The sequence below is a fragment of the Hippopotamus amphibius genome, chromosome 15, assembly GCF_030028045.1.
Source record: "Hippopotamus amphibius kiboko isolate mHipAmp2 chromosome 15, mHipAmp2.hap2, whole genome shotgun sequence".
NCBI classification, from domain to species: Eukaryota; Metazoa; Chordata; class Mammalia; order Artiodactyla; family Hippopotamidae; genus Hippopotamus; species Hippopotamus amphibius.
Window position 1 is genome coordinate 844,053 of NC_080200.1, and position 22,235 is coordinate 866,287.

Genomic DNA, 22,235 nt, shown 5'->3' on the forward strand with positions numbered 1-22,235 from the left:
GGTGAGGATGCCAGCGTGCTTTGCAAACTGTAAAGTGGCCAAAGTGAGGGGTGTTTTAAATTTTTAAATGTTTCATGCTGTGCTGTTTGCCTGTCGCCTGCTTCCTTCATGTCTCACATTCATTTGGTTTTATGGTGAATCAGTTATATTGTCAGGCTACCAAGAGGCTGAGAAAGTGAGTGGAAAGTCACAGGCAGCACGAACCAGCGTCTGCCCACACCGTACAGGTCAGCTTTTGTCAGGGTCCGCGTAGACCCGGTTTCCGCACCTCCCATGTTGAAGCGCTGGGCGGCAGCTTCTTTGTTGGAGGGACGGTCCTGCCCATCGCAGAACGTTTGCCAGCCTCCCTAGCCTCCACCCACTAGGTGCCAGCGGCACCCACCCCCAGCGGTGACGACCAAAACCGTATCTCCAGACGTGGCTCGCTGTCCCGGGGGGAGCAGGAGGCCGAATCACCCCGGGGGGGGCAACCGGCGGTGTGACAAATGAGGGCGCGACAACCCTCGGCACGTGGCAGGGACACAACGTGTTTTCATAGTCGGTGGCTCTACAGCCAACGGTTGGATTTGATTGCATCCCTTTCCCTGAGTCACCTTGGGCAGGTGACCGAGTCCCTCTGACCGTCGGTATCTTCTTCTGGGGGGCAGCGGGAGCAGCCGAGGCGCAGGAGCAAGGGGCCGCGCCGAAGCCTCCCGCGGCCCGGCGGGGCGCGGGCTCGGCCTCCGTCCACCGCCGACCCCGCGCGGGCCCGGCGCCCCCACCTCGAGGCTGACCAAGGAAGCCGCGGCCGCGCCTGCGCCCCGCGGTGCCTAGCCCGGAGCGCCCGGCCGCGCACGCGCCCCGCGCCGCCGCGCACGCACGCACGCTCGCTCGCAGCACGCGCACGCACGCACGCGCCTCTGCCCGCGCGCTCCCCTCGGCGGGGCGGGGCCGGCGCCGGCGCGCGGGACTCCACTTCCCAGAGTGCCCCGCGGCGATGCCGGCCGCCGCCGAGGAGGAAAGGCGACGCGCGGGCCCCGCCGCACGCACGCACGCACGCACGCACGCGGGCGCACCCCTGGCCCCGCCCCCGGAGGCCCCGTGCGGGAGCGCGCCCGGGCCTGCGCAGGGCGGCGGCGCGGGCGCGGGGCCGCGCGGTGACCGTTGGCGCCGAGGGGAGGAGGCAGCGCGGCCGCCGCCGTTGCGCAGATCCGGGCCGCGGCTGTGGGGAGGGCGCCGGGGCCAGTGACCTTCCGGAGGCGGGAGCGAGCCAGGGGGCCCGGACGCCGAGCGCCGCCGCCGCCGCCGCCATGAACAACTCGGGCGCCGACGAAATCGGGTGAGGACGCGCCGGCCCGCGCCGCCGCCCCGGTCGGTCCCCGCCCAGACCCGCCCGGCCCGTCAAGGTCACGCCGCGGGGCCGCGCCGAGCCGGCGGCCGGGGGCGCGACGGGCCGGGGGCCCCGGGAGGGACCTGCGGGTCCGGGCGCCCCGCCGCCTCGTGGCCGGGGACCCCGAGCCTCCCCCGGGGGTCCGGGCAGTCTTGGGGGTCCGGGCGCCCCGCCGCCTCGTGGCCGGGGATCCCGAGCGGGGGCCGGGGGTCCGGGGAGTCCTGGGGGGCCGGGCGCCCCGCCGCTTCCTGGCCGGGAACCTCTCCGGGGGGTCGCCACTGCTTCCTGCCCGGGGGAGACCCCGCCGCCTAGCCGGAGTCTGTCGCCGGGGGACCCTCGATCGGGAACCTTGGGGGGGGTCCGGGGCCGCCTGTCTGCCCCCGCGCCTTGGGTACCCCGCCGGGAGCGGCGGCCGGGGCCTTGTCCGTGCCCGGGCCCGCCCTCGGGGGCCTCGAACAGGAGCCTAGGGGCTCCAGGGCGCCCCCAGCCCGTGCACGAACTTGGCGGGTCCGCGCACGTGGCGGCCCGGCCGAGGGTGGGGGGGCTTCCTCCAGTTGTGCCGCCGCCCAACTTCTCCCACCCGCGACGCGCAGCGACGGCCCCTTCCGTCGTCCGCTCTCCTCCTAAGGGAAGGTTTGCAGACCGAAGGCCTGAGGGCCAAGGTCACGGGGGCCGGTCCGCGGTCTGCAGGCAGCGCACCCCGCAGTGTCCACCATTTCAGCGCCTCCGCGCCACCTGATGGGGTGTCTGCAACTGTTGTTTTCATGTTGCTGGAGCTCCTTCCTGCTGGGCCCCCACCTAACCCCCATGGGTGTGCGGACGATAAAGAGAAAAAGAAACTTGGGCGGTGGACAGACGGGCTGGCTTCTGAGGTCTTTCTGCTCGGTGCGGCTATTAGTGAGAGGAGGTTTGTTACAGCGAAGTTTTCCCTTTTAATTATAGCCTTGCCTGATGCTAAACGAGCTGGAGAGGAGAGAAGTGCTCCCAGAGGAGCCAGAAGATCCGCTTCTGCCCTAGTCTAGGGTTTGGTCTAGTTTTCTTTGCAGAGGCTGGCTTCTACGGCATCAGCATAATTTCACAGTTAAATTCTTTTTGCCAAGGTGGCAAAACAGCCTGGGCCGGGTTTCCGCGGCCTTGTGTACATTTCTCAGCGCCCTTAGCTTTGAACAGATGCGGTGTTTACAAAACGCTTGATTTGGTGAGTAAGTCATTGTTTGCTGGTGGGTGGCTGGCCCCGCGGAGCCCCTGCCGGGCTCCAGCAGCAGGTTACACCAGAGGACGTAAGATGCATTTTGTGGGCTCTCTCCTCCAGAACCCCGCAGCATTTAGAGGACCTGCAGGAGGGCTTTTAGCGCCTAGCCTGGTTTGTTTAGAAACGAGGTCCAGGCGCTAGAAGTCTGAGCTGTGTGTCAGGTAAATGAAAAGTTGCAGCATTTCCGATGGGAAACTAGGATGTGGGTAGAAAGAAAGTTGCAGCCGAAACGGGCAGGAGCTGAGGCAGCAGGCCTCCCGCAGGCACACGGACCTCTTTCCTGACAGCCAAGCCTTCCGCCGCCAAGAGGCAGACCTCTTAGGCCTGGGAAGGGAGGCAGCCTCCAGATCCCAGAGGCCTGTCCCTAGGTGTGCCCTCGGGGAGATGGCCAGAGAGGCGGCCCTGGCGGGTCACCTGGACCCTGGGAGAGGGCGGAGCCGGGATCCCAGGCTGGGTCTGGGGGGTCCAGCTTAGCACCCAGACTCCGCCCAGACGCACGGGCAGCCTGGGGAGGCGGCCCGGCCCGCAGCAGCGCCGGCCCTCCCTGCCCCGGCTCATCCGCCCAGGTTACCGAGTTTCAAGGCTGTGGAGGTCGCAGGGGTCCCAGAAACTTTGTATTGCTCTGCTCCGGAGCATCGATCAGTGTCTGTTCTCTGTGGGCGCCTTGTTTCTGTTTGCCACAGGAAGTGCAGGTCCACCTTGACTTCCTTGCTCTGCGTGGCTGTCCTTGTAGAGCGCGCGCGACCCCTTCCGGCTCCCTGGCCGCGGGCCCTCTCGGAGTCCCGTGGGGGCCACGGCGGCCGGCTCGGGTGCTCGCCGTGGGGGTGCGCGCCTGGGGCCGCGGAAAGCGGTAGCACGTGCTCTGACGGATGACCCCCGCCCTCCCCTCGGAGCGCCTTCGCTCCGGTGCCTGGCCCGCCCCTCCCGAGGGGCTCCTCTGGGGGCTGTTGACGGGCCGGGGGGCGGCTCTCCTCCCTGAAGGAAGTGGGAGGGGGCCTGGGGTGCGGGCCCTTCTGAGGCTGAGCCTTGGAAGGCACGGCTCCCCGGTGGGGGCGGTGCGGGCTGGCCGTTCCTGCTGTCCTGCTGTCGGCTGGCCCGGCGCCCGAGCAGGGCCCGTGCGGGGCTTGAGGGCAGAGGCCCAGTAGGCGCGGCGGGCGTCGCGCGTGCCCTCGAGGAGCCCGTGTGCCGCGGGCGGAGGTCCTCCCTCCTGGGCCGCCCGGCGGGACAGGCGCTCACCTTGCTGAGGGCCGGGGAGCGGTCAGGGGTGTGGTGTGGTCTCCGCCGTGGCCTTGGAGAGTCAGCTTAACGGGGGGGGGGTCCCCCAACTGAGGTTCTGGGAGCCGCCGCCGCCTCTGGGGCAGCTGACGTGTCGCGGAGCGGGAGAGACGTTTCAGGGGGGGTTTATCTGGCAGACGTGGTTCTGCTGGCGTCCCCCGGGGCTGGTGACACAGGGATCCCTGGGTGTGACGGGGGGAGGGAAAGCAGCCCCGGGTCTCTGGGGGAGACGTGGGCACGCGGGGGCGTCCGCGGCTGCCGGGCCGGAAAGGCCACTGGTGGACGATGGGGGTGGGGGACTCAGGTGACTTAGCACCGAGGGTCCCGAGGTGGGGCCTGTGGATGTTTCTGGAGCGAAGGCTTTGGACGCAGAGACCCCTCTGTTGAGCTCTGGCTGGCCCGGAAGGTGTGGACCAGGAGTGGGGCTGTGCTTGCGGAGGCCTGTGGCTGTGAGCGCCCCGTGGGGGTGGGGGCAGCGGTGGAGGAGTGGGGGTGGAGGTGCTTCTCTCTGGGCTCCCCTTTTGCAGTTTGGAGCCGTCCTGGGCGCTGCAGGGTGTGGAGCAGCGTCCCTGGCCCCCACCCCTCAATGCCAGAGGCCACAGGTGTCCTCAGACGCGGCCCGGTGTCCCTTGGGGGCAGGATTGTCTCGGGGCGCCCCTCCCGTGTGGGAGCGTTTGCTCTTTGAGGCCTGGTTGCCAGCATGTCCCTGCTGTGTACTGTGGGTTAGGACGTGTGTCCCAGGGCTGGTTGGAGGCCTCTCGGGTCGGCCGTGATGTTGGGGCTGCTCCTCGTGACTTCCTCCTGGTTCCGCTGCTGCAGCGGGCCCAGCACCTGGACCTGGGGACGAACTGCCCTCCGTGTGGGACCCGTCCTCAGAGCCCCCACTCTGCGCTGGACCTCTGTAGCCCCGGCTCTGACCCTTCCCTTGGCAGGGCAGACTGAGGCTTAGACGTGTCAGGGGACTCAGCCAAGGTCCCTCCCAGGGTGGCCAAGCTGGAGTGGGGACCCGCGCTCCTGGTGGGCCGACCTGCTGCGCCCCTGCAGGCCGGCGTCGGAGCTTCCTGCTTGGGGGTGCGGGGGGCAGCGTTGCTGCTGTGGTTTGGCGGGAGGTCCCTGTCTGGGGGGGCTCTGGCCCGGGCGGGGGTTGGTGGTGAACCCAGCGGTCCTGTCTTGGGGGCTGTGGTGCTGCTGTGAGCGGGTGCTGCTCCCACGCGCTTGGTGGAGGCCGGCCTGGGGTCTTCAGGTGACGTGTGCCCCGCGTCGTCCGCGAGAGCTGACCTCAGCTGCTAGCTGAGAGACGCCCGGGCTGCGGGGACCCCCTGCCCCGACCACTGTCTTCGGGGCGTCCAGGCTGTTCGAGCAGGAGGGCTGGAAGCGGGCAGCTCCCTGGCTGCAGGAAGGCCTGAACGCGGGCCGTCGAGGAGAGGGCTGCCTGCCAGCCCGCGTGAGTGGTCTGGGCCTGGGCCCCCCCACCCTCCTGGGCACAGCCTGCAGCCTGCTGTGCCGCTGGGCAGAGCCCGCCGTGGGCAGCCTGGGCAGGAGGAGCCACCGGAGCCTGACTCGCTGGCATAAATAGCACACAGCTGCCCCACAGGACACGGAGCAAGAGCAGGGAGGCGTCCAGGGCGGAAGAGGGTGAGTGTTTCCCGGAGCCCAGTCCCTCGAGTCGAGTCCCTTCCTCCGCTTTTGGGGGTGCAGGCCCCCGAGCCAGTGCTGTCCCTGATCGCAGAGGGGTGGGGGGTGTGACAGAGCCAGGAGGGGACCCGACTTCCGGCTTCAGCTGAGCGGTGGCTCTGGCATCCTTCAGAGCAAGGAAGGGCTGGGGAGGGAGCCACGTGGGGTCAGCTGAGCGTCCATCTGCTGAGTCGTGTGTAAATGCCCAGCAAGGCCTGAGGTCATCCGGTGCCAAGCCAGTCTGTCTGGGCCGCCCCGACGGCCAGCAGGGTGGGCAGAGCCCAGCGCCGCGTGCCGGTGATGGCGCTGTGTCTGGCTTGTCCTGCCGAGGGTCCCGGGACAAGTCCCTGCCACCACGGGTCAACGAGGTCTCCCAGGGCCTTCCGGAGCCTTCTGTCTGCAGACGGAGAGCGGGAGGAAGGGAACTAGATAAAGCGGCCACCACAGCGCTGGCACAGGGGCTCTGGTCATGCAGAGCTCCCTCCTGTGCCAGCGGTGCTGCTGGCGTGTCCTCCATGGCGAGCAGCTTCCCTCCTCGTTTATGGAACCTGGGACTCGCAGAGCAGTGGCAGGAACAGGACTCCTCCCCGCGTGGGCCCCGCTGCACTTTCCCTGCCGCCTTCCAGCCCCGTGCGCCTCCGTGGACGCTCCTGTGTGTCCTGTGTTCCAAGCACAGAAAGGATTTCTGAACACAGCACAGTGATAAAATCAGGAAGCACGGTGTCCAGGCGGCATCGCCGCCTGGCCCGCCCCATCCGCGGGGCAGATTCAGCTTTTGTCAGTTGCATGGAGGATGGCCCTTCGCGGCTTCTCGCCTTCATGTCTGATTTTGAGATTTACACGAGGGCTGGAACCTGGACTGGTCAGACCAGTTCCTTCCTCCACAGCAGTGTGGGGGTTGGGTTGCTTTCAGGGACACCGCTGCAGACCTTCCTGTCTTGGTCGGATGCGGGCTACACAAGTGGGTATTCCTCTGAGCGACCTGGGGTTTGGCTTGGGCTGCTTTGAGAAGGCTCCGGGTCTCTCTCTTCTCCCGGCTGCGTTTCCACAGCAAACCCGTTTGCGCCTGTGCCGAAGACCTGGGTAAATAGGCGGTCCGCCGGCCCAGCCCGCCTGCGGCCCTTCTGTCATTTGCCCACCTGGGTGCCAGGCCCTGGGGGCGTGGGGTGCCGACGGGGGCTGCACTCCCCAGGGGCTCCGGGAGGCGGGAGGCGCTGGCCTGACCTCGCAGGGGCGCGTGGGGGCCAGGACAGGAAGGTCACGAGGCCCGGGCGTGAGCTCCCGGCCTCCCCATCCAGGAGCACGTCCTGTGCGTGTGTGGTGGGGGGAGGCGCTGGCATGTTGAGCGTGACAGCAACTGCCTGTCTCGGGCGGGGAGATTGTTCCTTCCACACTGAGTTTCTCTCCCCCAGGGAGAAAGCCGCAGTGGGAGAGACCCCTGAGTGCAGCTGGGCCGCTGCCCCGCGGGGGTCTGTCCGCACCTCCCGGCTGCGGGCTCAGGGGCTCAGGGGCTCAGCGCACTGGACCGCGGGCGGGCGGGGGCGGGGGCGGCTTTGTTTTCAAGCCAAGCGAGGTGGGGTTGGCTGTGGACGGGGACAGCGCCCAGGTGCCACTCTGAGGGTGACGGTGTCGTTGCTTCTCCCCAGGGGCAGCAGGTGCTGTGGAGCGCCCCCTCCCCTGCCTGCCCTGTCACACCTGCCCCCGGTCGGAGCCCGCAGTGCAGGGCGCGTCTCCGTCCACTTAGGCCCAGCCAGCCTGTCAGTGGCGGGCGGTGGAGGGCTTCTGGGTTCTGGCCTCACCCCAGGGCTGTGTGGACACCAGGAGGGAGGCCACCGGAACTTTTCCTCCCACGTTTCCTAGGGCACCTGCCCGAAAGGATGGCCCAGGCCACCCTGCCACGTCTGAGCTCCAGGGGCCTCCCCGGTGATTTGTGGATCCTTAACTCGGGACCACGTGCCGGACGCCCCAGCCTTGTCCTGAAGCCTTGACCCCGGCTCAGCCGGCTTGGTCGCGCGCTGCCTCACACCGGGACCTGCAGGCCTGCGGGGTTCGCAGAGCAGTTGGGACGCCGCCCCGTGGTCCCGCTCCCGAGCTGGCATGGCCGGGGGCCGGCGGTCTCTCTCCTCTTGCTGCGGTCGAGGGCGGCGTGCGCGTGCGACTTCGGGCGTTCTGGCTCTCACTCCCGCCGTGCGGGCAGACCCTGGAGGCCTTGTTCGTGCCTTTGACTGAAGGCTGTGCCTGTGGGTTACCACCTTAGGATGGGCCAGACGGGTGGAACCCTTTTTTGCTCTTGGTCGTGCCATGCGGCTTGTGGGATCTTAGTGCCCCGAGCAGGGATGGAACCCGGGCCACAGCAGTGAAAGCGTGGAGTCCTAACCACTGGGCCGCCAGGGAATTCCCAGGGCAGAATCCTCTTGACCCTGAATGTTTCCTTGTTGAATTGCAGGAAGCTCTTCGTGGGCGGCCTTGACTGGAGCACCACCCAAGGTAGGTGCGCGTGGGCTGCAGGCTCGTGACCTCGGTGTCGCAGTCAGTCATGTGGGTGTCTTTAACTCTTGGCTTATTTACTGTCTCGGTCCCTGGGGCGGGGGCACTGCATCAGGAGGTGACTGGGGGCAGAGACGGATGATCGTTGGCTTTGGGACTTGATCTCTTCCTGGTGCTTCGTGGTCAGGGAGGGCGGAGGCTGGCTCTGCAGGCAGAGGCTGTTGGCGTGTGGAGGTGGAGCCGGGAGGGCTGGGGGTTTGCAGGGGCCACTGCGTTCGGGCTCAGGCCTTGGAGGTGGTCCGGCTGCGCTTCCTCCCTGGCGTGGCCCGCGCAGCTGAGGCCTTCCTCCTTCCTGTGGAGCTGCCGTGCGCCCTCCCTTCCTGCACCCCGCCCCCCACCCTCTCTGCCACCCCCACATCAGGGGATCAGCTGGTTTAAAGGTTGGCAGTTGCACGCTTTAAGGGCAGCCTGGGAGCCTGTGGCCTGCCTGACGCCCCGCTGTGCGTGTGTGTGTTTGTCCCGGTCTCTGCGTAGAGACGCTGCGTGGCTACTTTTCCCAGTATGGAGAGGTCGTGGACTGTGTCATCATGAAAGACAAGACAACCAGCCAGTCCCGGGGCTTTGGGTTTGTCAAATTCAAAGACCCGAACTGCGTGGGCACGGTGCTGGCCAGCAGACCGCACACCCTCGACGGCCGCAACGTGAGTGCCCGTCCCCGGAGGCAGCGCTGCATCCTGCGTGCGGGGCTCCTCCTCGGCGCCCCGTGCCCGAGCCGCGGCGGGTGTGTCCAAGCACTGCTCTCCCCGGGGTCGGTTTGGAAGGCTGGAGTCTCCGAGCTGAGACCAGACGCCGGGCCGGGACGCACCCCGGCCCTGCTGCTCACACCTGCTCTTCTGGGGGACGAGCCTGCCTCCTGGTTACCGTTTGTCCTTTGGCACTTCCAACAGATCGACCCAAAGCCGTGTACGCCTCGGGGGATGCAGCCGGAGCGGACGCGGCCGAAGGAAGGCTGGGTAAGGGCGGGGGCTCCTCCGATGGGGCGGTCCGTGCTCGGACGGAGTGGCAGGAGGGCGTCCGCTGTGACGCGGAGCAGCTGGGACTGCTCGGGGTGGCTCCACGTGGTCAGCGTCTCGTCTTGGAGCCGGGAGGTGACTTGTCGTCAGCGGCTGCAGCCTTTGGCCTCCGGTGCCTTCCCTCCCGGCCGCCCCCGCTCCGCGCTCTGCTGACGGCTCCCTTCAGGCGGGGGCCTGCTGAGTTCAAAACCCACCTCGGACCCTGTGAGCCACGCGGGGCCCCCGGTGCCAGGCCAGCTGTCACCCAGCCTACTCTGTCCTCGAGGAGAGCCCTGCGGGACGGGACGGGGCTGGGCTGGGGACCTGCGTTTCTAGCAGGATTCCAGCTGCTGCTGGCGGACGGGGCCTCAGACCAAGTGTGTATTTTTCCAGCTTTCTGTTAGGAGAGATCAGGTATAGAGAGAGTGCTGAAACGAACACCTAAGTAAAAACGCTGCCCACGTTCTTCGGTGGTCAGCACCAGTGACCTACACAGCTGTTCCTCAGTGGGGTCTGCGGGGACTGCTTCCAGGACCCCCGAGGGACGCGCAGGTCCCTCGTGTAAGGTGGCCTGTGACCTGCGCACCTCCCCATGCGTGGTCACCCACCTCTAGATGACTTACGATAGCTGGTGCAACGTCAGTCGTCGGCTGGCATGCGGCAAAGTCAAGTTTTGCTTTTTGGAACTTTGTGGGATTTTTTTTTTGCGGATATTTTTGATCCGCGGTTGATTGAATCCAAGGACGCGGAACCTGTGGCTGCGGAGGCCGGCCGTGTGTGTAGCCACCTCCGCGAGGGCCCCGCCACCGGCCCATCTGCCCGCCCGTGGCCTGTCCTCACCGCGGCAGGCTTGGTCTCAGGCTCTGTCAGAGCCCCGCCTGCGTCCACCCCACCCCCACCACACCCCCAAACGCGCAGCCTCTGAGTCCCCAGCTGCTGGTGTCTGGGGGCGTGGGAGGAGGCCGCGCCGCTGGGTGTCCACAGAGGGCGGGGCCCGGCCGGAAGGCAGAAGAGGTGGTAGCCGCTCGTCAGTTGGCAGAACCTTCCGGCATCCTTTAGTCGCGCGCTGCCCCGGGAGCAAGCCTGGCAGGTGGACGCGCGTGTTCTCCCGGCGGCCGTCGCGGTTCTCTGCACCTGCTGGGCTCCTGGGGGGTCCGGGCCGGCCTTCAGAGGCCGCGCCGCGCACGAGGCTGGGGCATGGGGCCAGGGTCCCGGCACTGAGCGCCTCCCCTCTGTGCGCAGCAGAAGGGGCCCAGGAGCGACAGCAGCAAGTCCAACAAGATATTCGTCGGGGGGATCCCTCACAACTGCGGTGAGACGGAGCTCAGGGAGTACTTCAAGAAGTTCGGCGTGGTGAGTTCTCCCCGCGCCGCCGCCGGCGGTCAGGGCGGGGGTGGCAGAGCCCTGCGTCCTGGGCAGGCGGGCCCGTCCGCGCCCTGCGGGGCCGGCTCCCGTCCCAAGAGAGCCCTCCCTGCACGCGGGGCAGCCCGCCTCCAGCCGGGCCCCGCCGTTGGTTGTTGCGGCTGCGGTGGGACGTGCTGGATGGCACCAGGGAGACGGCGGGGGTCTTCCTCCCCTCCCCCAAGACAGGCTGGGGGAGGTGGGAGGGTGGTTTTGTTTCCCGGAAGAGGCTAAGCTTCTTCAGGATCTTACGGGGGCTCATCCAGGGAGCTGAGTCCTCGTGGGGCAGACGGGAGCCAGGCAGGGCTTAGGGGGCCAGCGGGCGTGGGGGCCAGGAGGCTGTCCTCTCCTCCAGAGCAGAGCACGCAGGCCGCCCAGGCTTCTGCGGCGCGCACCCGCCCTGGCTGCGCCGTGCTTGTGTGGTGGCACCCGCGCGTGCCCAGCACCCGGGCACACAGTGCGGGGAGCTCGGGGAGCCTGGGGCCCAGCCGGGCCAGGGAGGCTGACCCCACGTGGGACGTCCTGGTCCTCGTCTCCCTGGCGGAGCGTGGCGCCTGGGCCCCTTGCTGACGCACCGTCCACCCCACCCCTCGAGCACCCCTTGGCCTGCGTGCGTCTCAGAGCCCAGGAAGCTGGCCTTTTGCCTCAGGACTTCCTAGACCCTGGACACCCAGGTGGCCGTGGGCCCAGAGGGTTGTGGGCAGATGTGTCCGTGTCACCTGCGGATCCGGGCCCTCAGACGCCCGTCTCTTTCCCAGGTCACGGAAGTGGTCATGATCTACGACGCGGAGAAGCAGAGGCCTCGAGGTAAAAGAGATCAAGCTTGTCCCTGACCTTCCCCCTCAGATGGCAAACTATCTCACAATTAGGTGGTGGTTGTAGCGAGCCTGGCCTCAGAAAAGGGTGATTCGGAGACTAAAGTGTAGTCCCTTCCCACGCAGCCCCCGCCTGTCTGCTTCCCAAGGTCAGGCAGCACGACCTTTTTTTTTTTTTTTTTTTTAAATGCTTGTTCTTTTGACGTTTTTACAACTTGGCATGAGTTTCAACGTGGTTTCTGTTTTTAAGCGTGTCCTGAAAGTTTAGTGGTTCTTCCTCAATTACGACCGTCTCCTGCTTGAAGTTCACTCCAGCAAGTCAGGAGTCTCATTGCTGTCGTCAGGCTAGGTCTGCCCCAGCTCGGCTTGAACGTGGAGGTTCCTCGACCCATCCCACGCTTTTTCCTTGTTTTCTCGTTCTTTCTCCCCGAAGCTGGTGGGGCAGGCGGGAGGAGGACGAGGGGCCGCCCCAGAGCGTCCCTGCCGGACCTCCCCAGCCGCCCACACGCACGGCCACTTTGGTTTCCGGCGCTGGGACGCTGGGCACCCAGTGTCCGTGCCTTTTTGTTTTTTTTCTTTTTCTTTTTTCTTTTTTTTCTGGCTGCTGCTGTCTGTCCCCGCCTCTGCGTTTGGTTCCTGAACCGCTTTCGGACCAGCCGTGTGAGCGGAGCGCGTCGGGCCCTGCGGCCCCTGCGCAGCCCCTCGAGGCACCCGGGCGCGCGGCGCCGCCCGCAGCATGCGCCCGCCATGCTGGAGAATAGTTTGCCATTTGAACCTCCTCCCCTCCCCCTCCATGGTTAAGTACCGTATCCTCACTTCATGTCGATATAGCTGTTAAGTCTTAGTCTTAATCTTAACGTAGACGTACATGCTTAGTGACATACTTAAGTGTCTCGTAGTAAAGTACAGTAACGTTAAGTAAGTTGTTTTTCCTTTTCTCTCTGTGAATTATGTGTGATTAACGATATCTCTTTAGATTTCTCTTCTCCAGGTGCTAAATTATATCACACAGGTACAGGCCAGTCCCGCAGTCAGAGGAGGGAGCGGGCTTTGCTCCAGTGGGGTGTAAACGAAGTTTCAGTGTGTTTCTGTTCCGCTTCCTCAGCGGTGACGGCGCCTCTTGACAGACAGCCGCGTCCCTAGAGGCCCCGCCCCGGGGCTCCTTCCCCAGGACTCACCGCCTCTTGCGCTCTAAGGACCGCGAGCCCTGTGGCTTCAGACACTCCTGCACTTGGAGAGAACGTTCACTTTTCACATGCCGCCCATCACCCGTGTTGTTTTCCACCATTTGCCTCCGGCCTTGGGATGCTGCGGGACACGGGGGTCCCCGGGCTGCTCTTAGACACCCCGTGGGGTTGCCTTTGGTCCTCAGCCCGGGTCCGGGCGCACCGGGCGGCCTGGGCGGGGTCCGGGCAGGAGGGGCTGCGGGAGAGCGTTCCCAGTGGCTCCTGCCATCCTCCGCCGTGGGGCTTGGCGAGTCCCCACGCGGCCCCCGCGTCAGGCGGGCGGGGGGCGGGAGCCAAGCCAGGGACAGCGGTGGGTCAGCGGGCGCCCCAGAGAGCTCCTCCCTACCTCTTCTCCTTCCGGAGTCTTCTCCGAAGACTCTGCCTCCCCCCCTCCCCTCCCCATGTGTCGGTCCGCGGGAGCGTCCCTGTCCCCGCCCCTCCCCAGGGCTTGGTCCCCGCGCACCCTGGCCGCTGCCCTTGCTCCGTCCCGCGTGCCCACCTCTCCAGCCCGTCCCCTCCGCTCTGTTCCCGGGTCCTCCCCACGCCGTGCGCAGGTTCCGTGTGCATGTGTCACGCTCAGGCACGTGTGTGCGCGGAGAGACGCGGCCTCCCTGCGAGGCTGCCGCCCACGGTTCTGAGCTCCCTCCCTCCTGTCTCCACCCTCCCACCACGGTTTTGCCAGGCGTCTTCCCACAAGGTCCGCACGAATGCGGCCCGCATCCCTCTTTGCTCAGCTTGAGAGGCGGGGGGTGGGGGGGTGGCTGCTCCTTCCGGGGCGCCCCTCCCCACCGCCCAGGGTTGCCCCGCCCCGCGCCCCCGCCCCCTCAGCCCTCTGGCGGCTCTCGGCCCTTCCCCTGGCCCCTCCTTTGTTCTCCCGGGTCTTCGGGCAGCTGCCGCGGGGCGTGGGGGGGGGTCCCGTAGTGCTGAGTGCAGATGGGCCCCGGGGGAACCGGAGCGGCAGCCCGAGGGCTGGACACGCACTAGCCAGGCGGCCGCGCTCAGCAGACCAGCAAACTTCGTTTATACTGCACTCGCTCGTGTTTGGGAAACACTAAATTGTTTTTCCCGTTAAAGTTGTCTTTTGATGACACGGTGCCTCTTGCTCTTGCTGCCGACAGCAGCGTTTGACCTGCTGGAACCCGTCGTGGCCTGTATCTCTGTGTACCTAGTCATGTAGCTACGTACAGATAGACACCTGTATACACACGTACGTTACTCGGCAGGACGCCTCGGGCTTACCCAACAGCGTTGGGCAGGCTGGGCGAGGCGCTAGCTGGTAGAGACGTACTCTGTTAACGCGCTAGAGCGATGTGCGGCTGCTGTCAGCACCAGCTGCAGAGCGATGCCCGCCGAGGGGGAGGACCCAGGGTTTCAGAAAAGCAGAAGCGCACCCACCACACACGCAGGGCGGCCCGCCCGCCGGGCCCTCGCCACCCACGGTCCGGGCTGCGGCCCCCCACACACCCCGGCTTCGCTGAAACCCGGGGCCGATCCCTCGGCCCGTCGTAATACTGTTCATCACCCTGTTTTGTGTCACAACACCCTGCTACCTTGATTCACTCTTCGTCGTTGGCTAGGTTTTGGATTTATTACTTTCGAGGACGAACAATCAGTGGACCAGGCTGTCAACATGCATTTTCACGACATCATGGGCAAAAAAGTGTGTAGTGGTAGTTTTATTTTACCTTAAGACCAAACCAAGTCTTAGGCAACTTGGGGACTTCACTGGAGAGGAAGTCCCTTGGCAGGAGAAGGGCCGGGCTAGTCGTCCTGGGGCCCCGTGCTGGGGGTCGGACCGGGTTCTGGGAGCCCCCGGGGGGTGGCCGGCGGGACGGGTGGGCTGGCGTCCAGTGAAGTCGCGGGTTGCCTCAGGCTTGGTTTCAGTGACCACTCCTTCAGACGTGTGTCCCCTCCCCGACTGTCCCACGCCGGCCTGTAAAGTGCCGGGCCGCGAACCTTTCAGACCAGGTTCCGTGTCAAACCGAAGGCAACGTAAACACCCTGAAGGATTGGTTTTCAAATTGGGTCACTTACTGTGAACTCGGTACCGACCACATGCTCCGATAGTCCTTAACTCCATGCAGTCAAGTGACCTCTGGTTGTTTCATCTTCATACTGTGTTGCTGCACGAGGGAGACTCCGGGGTGGCCCACCCCGCGTCCCCGGCCCCGAGCGTTCCCCCGAGACCCCGGCTTGCGCCTGAGCAAGCTGGCGTGGGCCGTGCCGCGGCCAGGCTGCCGCCTCGCAGGCCCTCGCTTCTTGTCCCCACGGCAGCCCAGCCCTTCTGCTGGAGCCCCGCCGACGCGGCGGCCGAGATGTGAAGGGAGCCTGGCCCGGGGGTGCCCCCTCCACCCCCCCCACCCCCGCTTTGCAGACTGAACCGGGCCCCCCTAGCTTGACGGCGGGTCATAGTCGTGCTCGAGCTTCAGACGGGGGTTGCAGGTGCCACGCGAGTAGCTGTTAGGACACACGCTCAGGGGAGCCCAGGTCCCCATTTCCAGGCCCGGGGACACGTACAGCTGGGGAGCGTGAGGTCCCTCGGGGGCAGAGAGGCCCGCTCAGCGCACGGGTCTGCTGCCAGGGGCAGGGTCCAGCTCCAGCCCTGTCTTCAGGGCCTGGGGCCCTCTAGTAATGAAAACCCCAGTGCAGGACAGGAAGAGCAAGAGGATTTTTGTGTTTTTTTTCATCACAAGGGCTGCTCTGCTTTGTAAGCAGGAACCAAATTCCCCTAAGGAAAGCGTGTGAGGACTCATTAATTTGAGTTCTTTGAAAGGGATCCTCTGGTCCTGCTGTCGCAGCGCCCTGAGTTAGCGGGGATTCTGTTCCCGTCCGTGGAGCGTCCTCGGGGCCTCGGTGGGGGGGGGGGGGGTCTCTGCCTCTGTGCCCTGCCTGTCTGGAAGGGGTTTCAGCAGAGCTGACAGGGCTCTGAATGCCAGGTGGGGAGACCCCCCACCCCCCCCCCCCCCCGACGACGCCAAGTGAAATCACTGTCACCTCGTTACAGTGTGCCCCGCCCACAAGAGCCGCTGGGTTCCCGCGTGCTCACGCGGCCGCGGGGGTGGGGGGGGGGTCTGTCAGTCGGCCCACACTGGAAAGGCTGTGTAGGGGCGCTAGGCCCGGGGGTGGGGGGCGCCGGGCACCGTGGTCCCCTCGTCCCGCCCTCCACGTGCTGTGGCTCCTGGCTCGTCCAAGAGGGAGGGTCCTGGGCTGCTGACCTAACACAGTATGAAGATTGCTTACTGATTCAAATGTCCATTTTATTGCATGTTTGTTTACCTTTTTCGTTAGATGTAATGTAAGATTCTCTTACACATCCATTCCCTCTGACGTTATTTTGAGTTAATTGAGATTCTTTAAGCGTTAGCCTGGGGAAGGTAAGTCTTTATCTTCCATTAGACATTTTAAATAAAAAACCTAAGTAAACCAACTGTGTTTCTCAGGTATGAGGCGAAGGTGCAGGCAGGGTGGGGGCTCTGGAGAGGGCCTGCACAGCCGGGGAGGCTGGGAGGAGGGCTGCGAGCCTGGCCTCCGCGTCCCCGGGTTTACGCTGCCCCTTAACTTGACTGAAAGACCCTTGTCACACACACAACTCTCTGCAGACTCTTGGTCCTCGGCCCTGCTCTGCAGTGGGAGGGGGAGCTTCACGTGTCTTCCAGGTGGATCTGTTGTACCTGAGAAACATTTTTTTTAGACAAAAGAATTTTTAAAAATTTTTAAGAAAAAAAGTTACTGGCCTAAATAAGGTTTATAGTTAAGTATTTAGTTTTAAGTCATAATAAGATGCTAAGTGTAGTTTTAAGTTACCTGAGGGTGTGTCTGCAGGGAAGGGGTCTGAGACCCTCGCGTCTCCCTAAACCAGGGCTCGATTTGTCTAGGTGGAAGTTAAACGGGCCGAGCCTCGGGACAGCAAAAGCCAAGCGCCGGGACAGCCAGGTGCCAGCCAGTGGGGCAGCCGGGTCGTGCCCAATGCCGCGAACGGCTGGGCAGGCCAGCCCCCGCCCACGTGGCAGCAAGGATACGGCCCGCAAGGTAAGGCTGGCGCCCTTCCTGCAGGTCACCCGCAGGCGGGACACACCCCCCGGCACGCATGTGGGCCGTGGTGGGGTACGGGAGCCAGGGTCGGGGCCCCTCCCTGCCCGGGGCCGGGTGGCTCTGTCCCCTCTGCTGCCCCACGGGCGCTGGCAGTGCCGGGGCAGTGCCTCCGGGGCAGGTCGGGGTCCTGCTGGCAGCCGGCTCTGCCTCAAGGATGAGCACCCACCGTGAGGCTAGAGTGGCAGGCGGATGTGGCCCAACCGGCTCGGAGGCTCTGGGGAAGTGCGGGGTTTCCGCCCGGCGAGGAGGAAGCATGGAATCCTGCCTCTTGGGCCCTTTGGGTCTGCTCCAGCCCCCCGGGGCTGCGGGCCCTGTGCGTGGGGTTGACGGAGGTTTTTACGGACCGCTTGGGTTGGCCAGGAGCCCTTTAGAAACCTAGAGAAGGGATACTGGCCAGGGAAGGGCATGGGGCGCCCTGAGCACACAGCTGTTTCTGCAAGGCTACAGGCTTCATCCCTGGTCTCCCCAGAGCTGGCTTTTAGAACATTTCTCACGGCACACAAGCCACACCTGTCGGAGACCGTCTAGCGAGAGCAGATGCCCTCACACCCAGGAGCAGGGGAAGAAGCAGCGCTTGGCTGGAGACTGCCCTGGGTTCTTGCCTCCCAGCCCGGCTCCCACACGTGCGCCTGAGTCCCTGCTCTGTGGGCATCCCCCCCTTCCCAGCCGACGGGCTGTGTGGAGGAGCTGGGGTGTGCCACCAGGGAGGCTACCCTCTGACCCCTCCCCTGCACCCGCGAGGCGGCAGGACTCCAGGTCCTGTGGGGGCCCCGGTCACGCCATGGTGCTGACGTGTATCCCCTCCTCTTTGTTTCCCTGCAGGAATGTGGGTGCCAGCAGGACAGGCGATCGGTGAGTCCCTGTGGGAGGAACTGGGAAGGACAGGACCTGGAACGGGCAGGGGGGCTGTGGGCTTCTGCTCCGGCCTCACCCGCGCGCTGTGTTCCAGGTGGCTACGGACCGCCCCCCGCAGGAAGAGGAGCCCCCCCGCCGCCCCCGCCCTTCACCTCTTACATCGTGTCCACCCCTCCCGGAGGGTTCCCCCCTCCCCAGGGCTTCCCCCAGGGCTACGGCGCACCCCCGCAGTTCAGTAAGTGGCCTTGGGCCCCGTGGGGCGGGGGGTGGTCCTGGGAGTTGTCAGCACGGAGACCACCCCGCTGTCGCTCCCCTCAACCCCGGGACCTGCCCTCCACGCTGCAGTCGGAGGGCCTGATTCACTCTCTGCGCTCAGCTCCCGTTGACGAGCCAGCGCCCCCGCCCCCCCTACCCCATAGGGCGACAGGCGGTCACTGGAGTGTGTCATCGGGCCGGCGGGAAGTATCCTCCGCCTTCCTCACCTCGCCGTCCTTGGGGGCCGTGCTCCGCGGCCCCCTGTGGCCCGTAGCCGGTGACCTGCGCGCGGGCACTGCAGTCTCGCAGCCAGGACCAGGGCCTGCGGGCCGCCTGACGACCCCGTGCCCGTCCAGCCCGCGGTCCTTCATGGACGGCTCGCGACTCCCTGCCTTCCCAGGCCGGCCGCGGCCGTCGTCTTGGCGGCAGCGGGCCCGGGCGGTGGGCGTCCTCGAGGCCCGGCTGCTGGGGTGGAAGTGGTCCGGGTGGCTCCTCGAGGGCCAGCCCCGCGTCTGTGTCCGCTTCCCGTCTGCCTGCAGGTTTTGGCTATGGGCCTCCACCTCCCCCACCGGATCAGTTTGCGCCCCCGGGGGTCCCCCCGCCACCGGCCACTCCGGGGGCCGCGCCTCTGGCCTTCCCACCGCCTCCGTCTCAGGCCGCCCCGGACATGAGCAAACCGCCAACGGCGCAGCCCGACTTCCCGTACAGCCAGTACGGTGAGTGCTGCGTCCCCGCGTCCACGCCGTCGGAGAGCGCGCCGGGCCGGCGCCTGGTGTCGGGGGGTGTGGCCGGGGCGCAGGCGCGGAGGAGCCTCTGCGGCCGGCGGGTGTCTGGGGCCTGCGCCTTGTGTCTGGGTTTGCGGCGCGCAGGGCACAGGCGGGCGTGGGCGTCACCGGGGTGCTCACCGAGCAGGTCCTGGCGCCCGGGGTCTGCGCCCCTGAGAGGAGCTCGTGCGGGGGCAGGGTGGCCTGGGCGCTCCTGGCCAGGCAGATGCCCCCGCCTCCCCCGCCCCCCCCCAGCGCACGCTCCTGTTCCCCGGGGGGCCTTGCCCAGCCGCGGTCGCTGCGTGTGGGTCCTCGCCTCACGTGGAGCAGGACGTGGCAGCGGGCGCGGTGTCCCTGCCCCCGTGAGGGTGTCCGAGTGACTGCGCGCATGTGGGCCCCCACCCCCACCCCCGCTCCTCTGCGAGGCCGCCCGGGGCAGTCACCCTGGTCTCGTCTCTTGCCAGGCCTGGGCACCTCTTCTCCAGAGCCGCCAGGCTTCGGCCCACACTTTGTTTACACTCTTATGGTCAGGCTGAGCAGTGATGTGGCCTAGGTAGGTGGCGCCTCCTCCTCCGCCGTCCCTAGGGCCTGCGCCCGGGCCACCGACGCCTCCTCCTCTGCCGTCCTGGGCGGGGGTGGACTCGGGGACGGGCCCTTGCCAGGGCGAGGATCTCAAGCGGGCACGGCCCCGCAGGCCCCAGAGCTCTGCGTCCACGGGCAGCCGCGCTGACGGCCGTCCGCCCCCGCGTGCGCCGCGCGTCAGGGCCTGCGAGGAGGAAGGGCTGCCCGACCTGGACGGGCTGTGCAGGCAGCACCGTCGAGGCCCAAGCTCCGTACCTGGGGCTGGCCTTGTCACGTTTGCTCAAATCCTGAGGTCTGTGCCGAGTCCACCCCGTGTTCCCTATACACACGTTCTAGAAGCCCGTGGTCCACCAAGGCAGGCCAGGTAACCTGTGCCTCCAAGCGCAAGGCCTCTCCAGCCGCGAGGACGCACCGTCAAGCCCCCAGCCCCGAGGCAGGGCAGCGAGCGGGGAGAGGGGTCGCGAGCGGACGGGGCAGACGAGAGGTCCGAGGGGTCTCCGTGCTCTGCTGCTTTCCTTTCCGTGCAAGACGGCTGCCCAGGGCCCTGCCGGGGCGCCCTGGTCGGCCCTCGGCCCGCCGGGGCCGTGCCCCGTCCCGCACGGGGCCCTGGCCGAGGGTGCCAGCGGAGGCGGAAGTGGTCCCAGCTCACCGGGCTCTTCCCCACAGGTTACGGACAGGACTTGGCCGGCTTCGGACAGGGCTTCTCAGACCCCAGCCAGCAGCCCCCCTCCTACGGGGGCCCCTCGGTGCCCGGCTCGGGGGGTCCCCCTGCCGGCGGAAGTGGCTTCGGACGCGGTCAGAACCACAACGTGCAAGGATTCCACCCCTACCGACGCTAGCCGCGGCACCGCGCGGACGGCAGGCGGCTGAGACCAGGATTCAGACTTGTGAACTCGTGACAATCACAGACTGGGCGGAAGAACCGACTCGACCGTGGGGGGAGGGGGGGGGCTTCTGGCGGTGGCTGTGGGTATCTGGACTCAAGTTTTTAAATATATTTCTTTCTCTAACCCATCAGCACAATAAAAAAAAAGTCACTGGTTCAACAACAGGGTTTAAAAAAAATTCTTCAGCTTTAATTCAAAACTTCAGGTTTCTTTTTCTTCCTTTTTTTTGAAATTATTTTCCTGAGCCTTTATTTTACCGTATATTGTAAACGTTTATGTTAAAGAAAAAAATATACATTTACAAATTGTGAGATTTTTAAGAGAAATTTTCTACAATGTATACTCGCTTATTTTTTAATTTAAAACAGGGTTTCCGTCGGCACTGGTGGAGGTGAGGGGCGTTTTTAGTCCCTCCCTCCTGGCTTTGAGGGTTGGGACTCGTTGGTCCAGAAACTCTGGGAGCTTAAAGAAGAAATCTACTGAGTGTGTTTTGTTTTTTGTTTATTCTTTGCTTTTGTCGACTGGCGTGCCTGGCCGGGTCTGCAGGTGCGCTGTGGGGCCGCGTCCGCCTGCGTCCGCCCCGGTGCCAAGGACCAGGAGGCCGGGCCAGCCCACCTCCCACGCTCGGGGCTTCAGGGTGTCCCCGCTGACCGGTTTGAATAAAGAAAGTGCGTTTGGATTAGAAACCCACGTTGTGTCCGTTATTCCCTCTGCTGGGGGGAGCCCCTTCCCCTGCGGGGAGCCTGGGCCTTCTCAGCAGGTCTGGGGGGCTTGGGGATCTTGGTCTGGGATGGGGGCCTGGTCACAGCTGCAGACCCGCCCTGGGTTCTGGGGTTCAGTGGTCACTTGGTGGGCACCGAGGAAGAGGCGTCTGGACAGGTGTGGGTGGGGCCGGCCAGGCCTCCCCGCCCCTGCGGGGGTGACTGACACCTGGACTGGCAGGGCCGCTAACCTTCCCGCAGACTGTGCTGAGGACGTGGGGGGGGTGGGGGGTGTCGAGCCCCAGTCCAGGGCCGGTGGGGCGCGGCTTGTGGAGGTGGAGGTTGCCACGGTGGGCCCCTCAGGGGCACATGGTGGAGGCTGGCTGATGTTCCCAGATCTGGAGAGGCAGGGCCAGGCCTGGGCAGGGGAGCCGCTCGCGGCTGCCGGGGGAGGGGGTCCCAGAGAAGCGGAAGGAACCTGGGGCCGGGGACACAGGGTTGACGAGTTCCCACCTGTGAAGTCCCCGCTGCCCGTCCTGTCACTCTAAAAACCACAATCAAGGTTTCAGAACACGAAAAGGACCGATTTGTGGAAAGTGCCCTGGCTGGCTCCAGGGGGCCAGACTTGAGATAATGTGCGGAGAGCCTCAGCCCAGCCCAGCCCTGCGCACTTGGGGGCAGGGAAGGTTGGCTCCGCTCAGCCAGGGAGAGGGGCACCTTCTCCCCCAGACCCAACAGGACCCTCTGAGACGGCCCCCCGCTGTGCACCCCTCCTCCTGCCGTCCTTCTGGGGCACAGAAGCCTCAAGCCTGTGCCCTTGGTCCCCACCACGTCACATCACCCGTTCACACCCTGAAGGACACGGCCTGCGGCCCCGAACAGTGCTTGTGGGGCATGGAGCGATGTCCCCTCCTTCGGGTGGTGGAGTCATTGGCTCCCCTTCCCCCCAGCCCCTCATTGTGGAAATGGCTGAGGAGGGCTCAGGCTTCCTGTCCCCTCCAGGCCAGCCCCAGCTCCCCACAAAGCCGCTTGACCAAGCCAAACCCCATGCAACAAGCTGGTCGGGAGGGGGCTGGAGACACTGCCCCCGCCCCTCAGGCAAACTGAGGTGCAGTGGAGTCATGGTGGGGGAGGTGTTGGCCTTTTCTCTTGTTTTAGCTGCTCATTCCTACCTCAGGGCCTTTGCACATTCTCTCCCTCTTCCAGGACCTCAACCTCCCTGCAGACCTGGTTGCATCTTCAATCCATTGGGCTTACCTCTGCCAAATGTTTAACTGTTTTCTATGTGTCACGTGTCTTTGTTCTTTTACGCCTCTGTTACTGCTTTCTTTTGCATTAAATGAGTATTTTCTGGTGTACCATTTTAACTTTTTTTTGGCTGCGTTGGGGTCTTTGTTGCTGCATGTGGGCTTTCTCTAGTTGCAGAGAGCAGGGGCTATTCTTCGTTGCCGTGTGTGGTTTTCTCACTGCGGCTTCTCTTGTTGCAGAGCACAGGCTCTAGGTGTGTGGGCTTCAGTAGTTGGGGCATGTGGGCTCAGTAGTTGTGGC

The 22,235-nt window shown here is 65.5% G+C and overlaps 1 protein-coding gene across 5 annotated transcripts; it reads left to right on the forward strand.

Moving 5' to 3' along the window:
* Window positions 1-1,078: 1,078 nt before the first annotated feature.
* On the forward strand, window positions 1,079-20,672 carry DAZAP1 (DAZ associated protein 1). Of its 5 annotated transcripts, none has more exons than XM_057708702.1 (13): window positions 1,079-1,318; window positions 8,017-8,057; window positions 8,592-8,758; window positions 9,005-9,070; window positions 10,352-10,462; window positions 11,269-11,317; window positions 14,129-14,211; window positions 16,427-16,580; window positions 17,466-17,495; window positions 17,593-17,733; window positions 18,293-18,469; window positions 18,982-19,070; window positions 19,766-19,903. In XM_057708702.1, exons 1-12 carry the CDS (start codon window positions 1,290-1,292, stop codon window positions 19,068-19,070), a joined length of 1,137 nt encoding a protein of 378 aa, XP_057564685.1. In that variant the 5' UTR covers window positions 1,079-1,289; the 3' UTR covers window positions 19,766-19,903. The 5 variants fall into 5 exon arrangements, with proteins under 5 accessions (XP_057564685.1, XP_057564687.1, XP_057564683.1 ...); XM_057708704.1 differs by lacking the exon at window positions 18,982-19,070 and adding an exon at window positions 2,312-2,567 and having other exon boundaries at window positions 1,080-1,318; window positions 19,766-20,672; XM_057708700.1 differs by lacking the exon at window positions 18,982-19,070 and having other exon boundaries at window positions 1,080-1,318; window positions 19,766-20,672.
* Window positions 20,673-22,235: the final 1,563 nt, after the last annotated feature.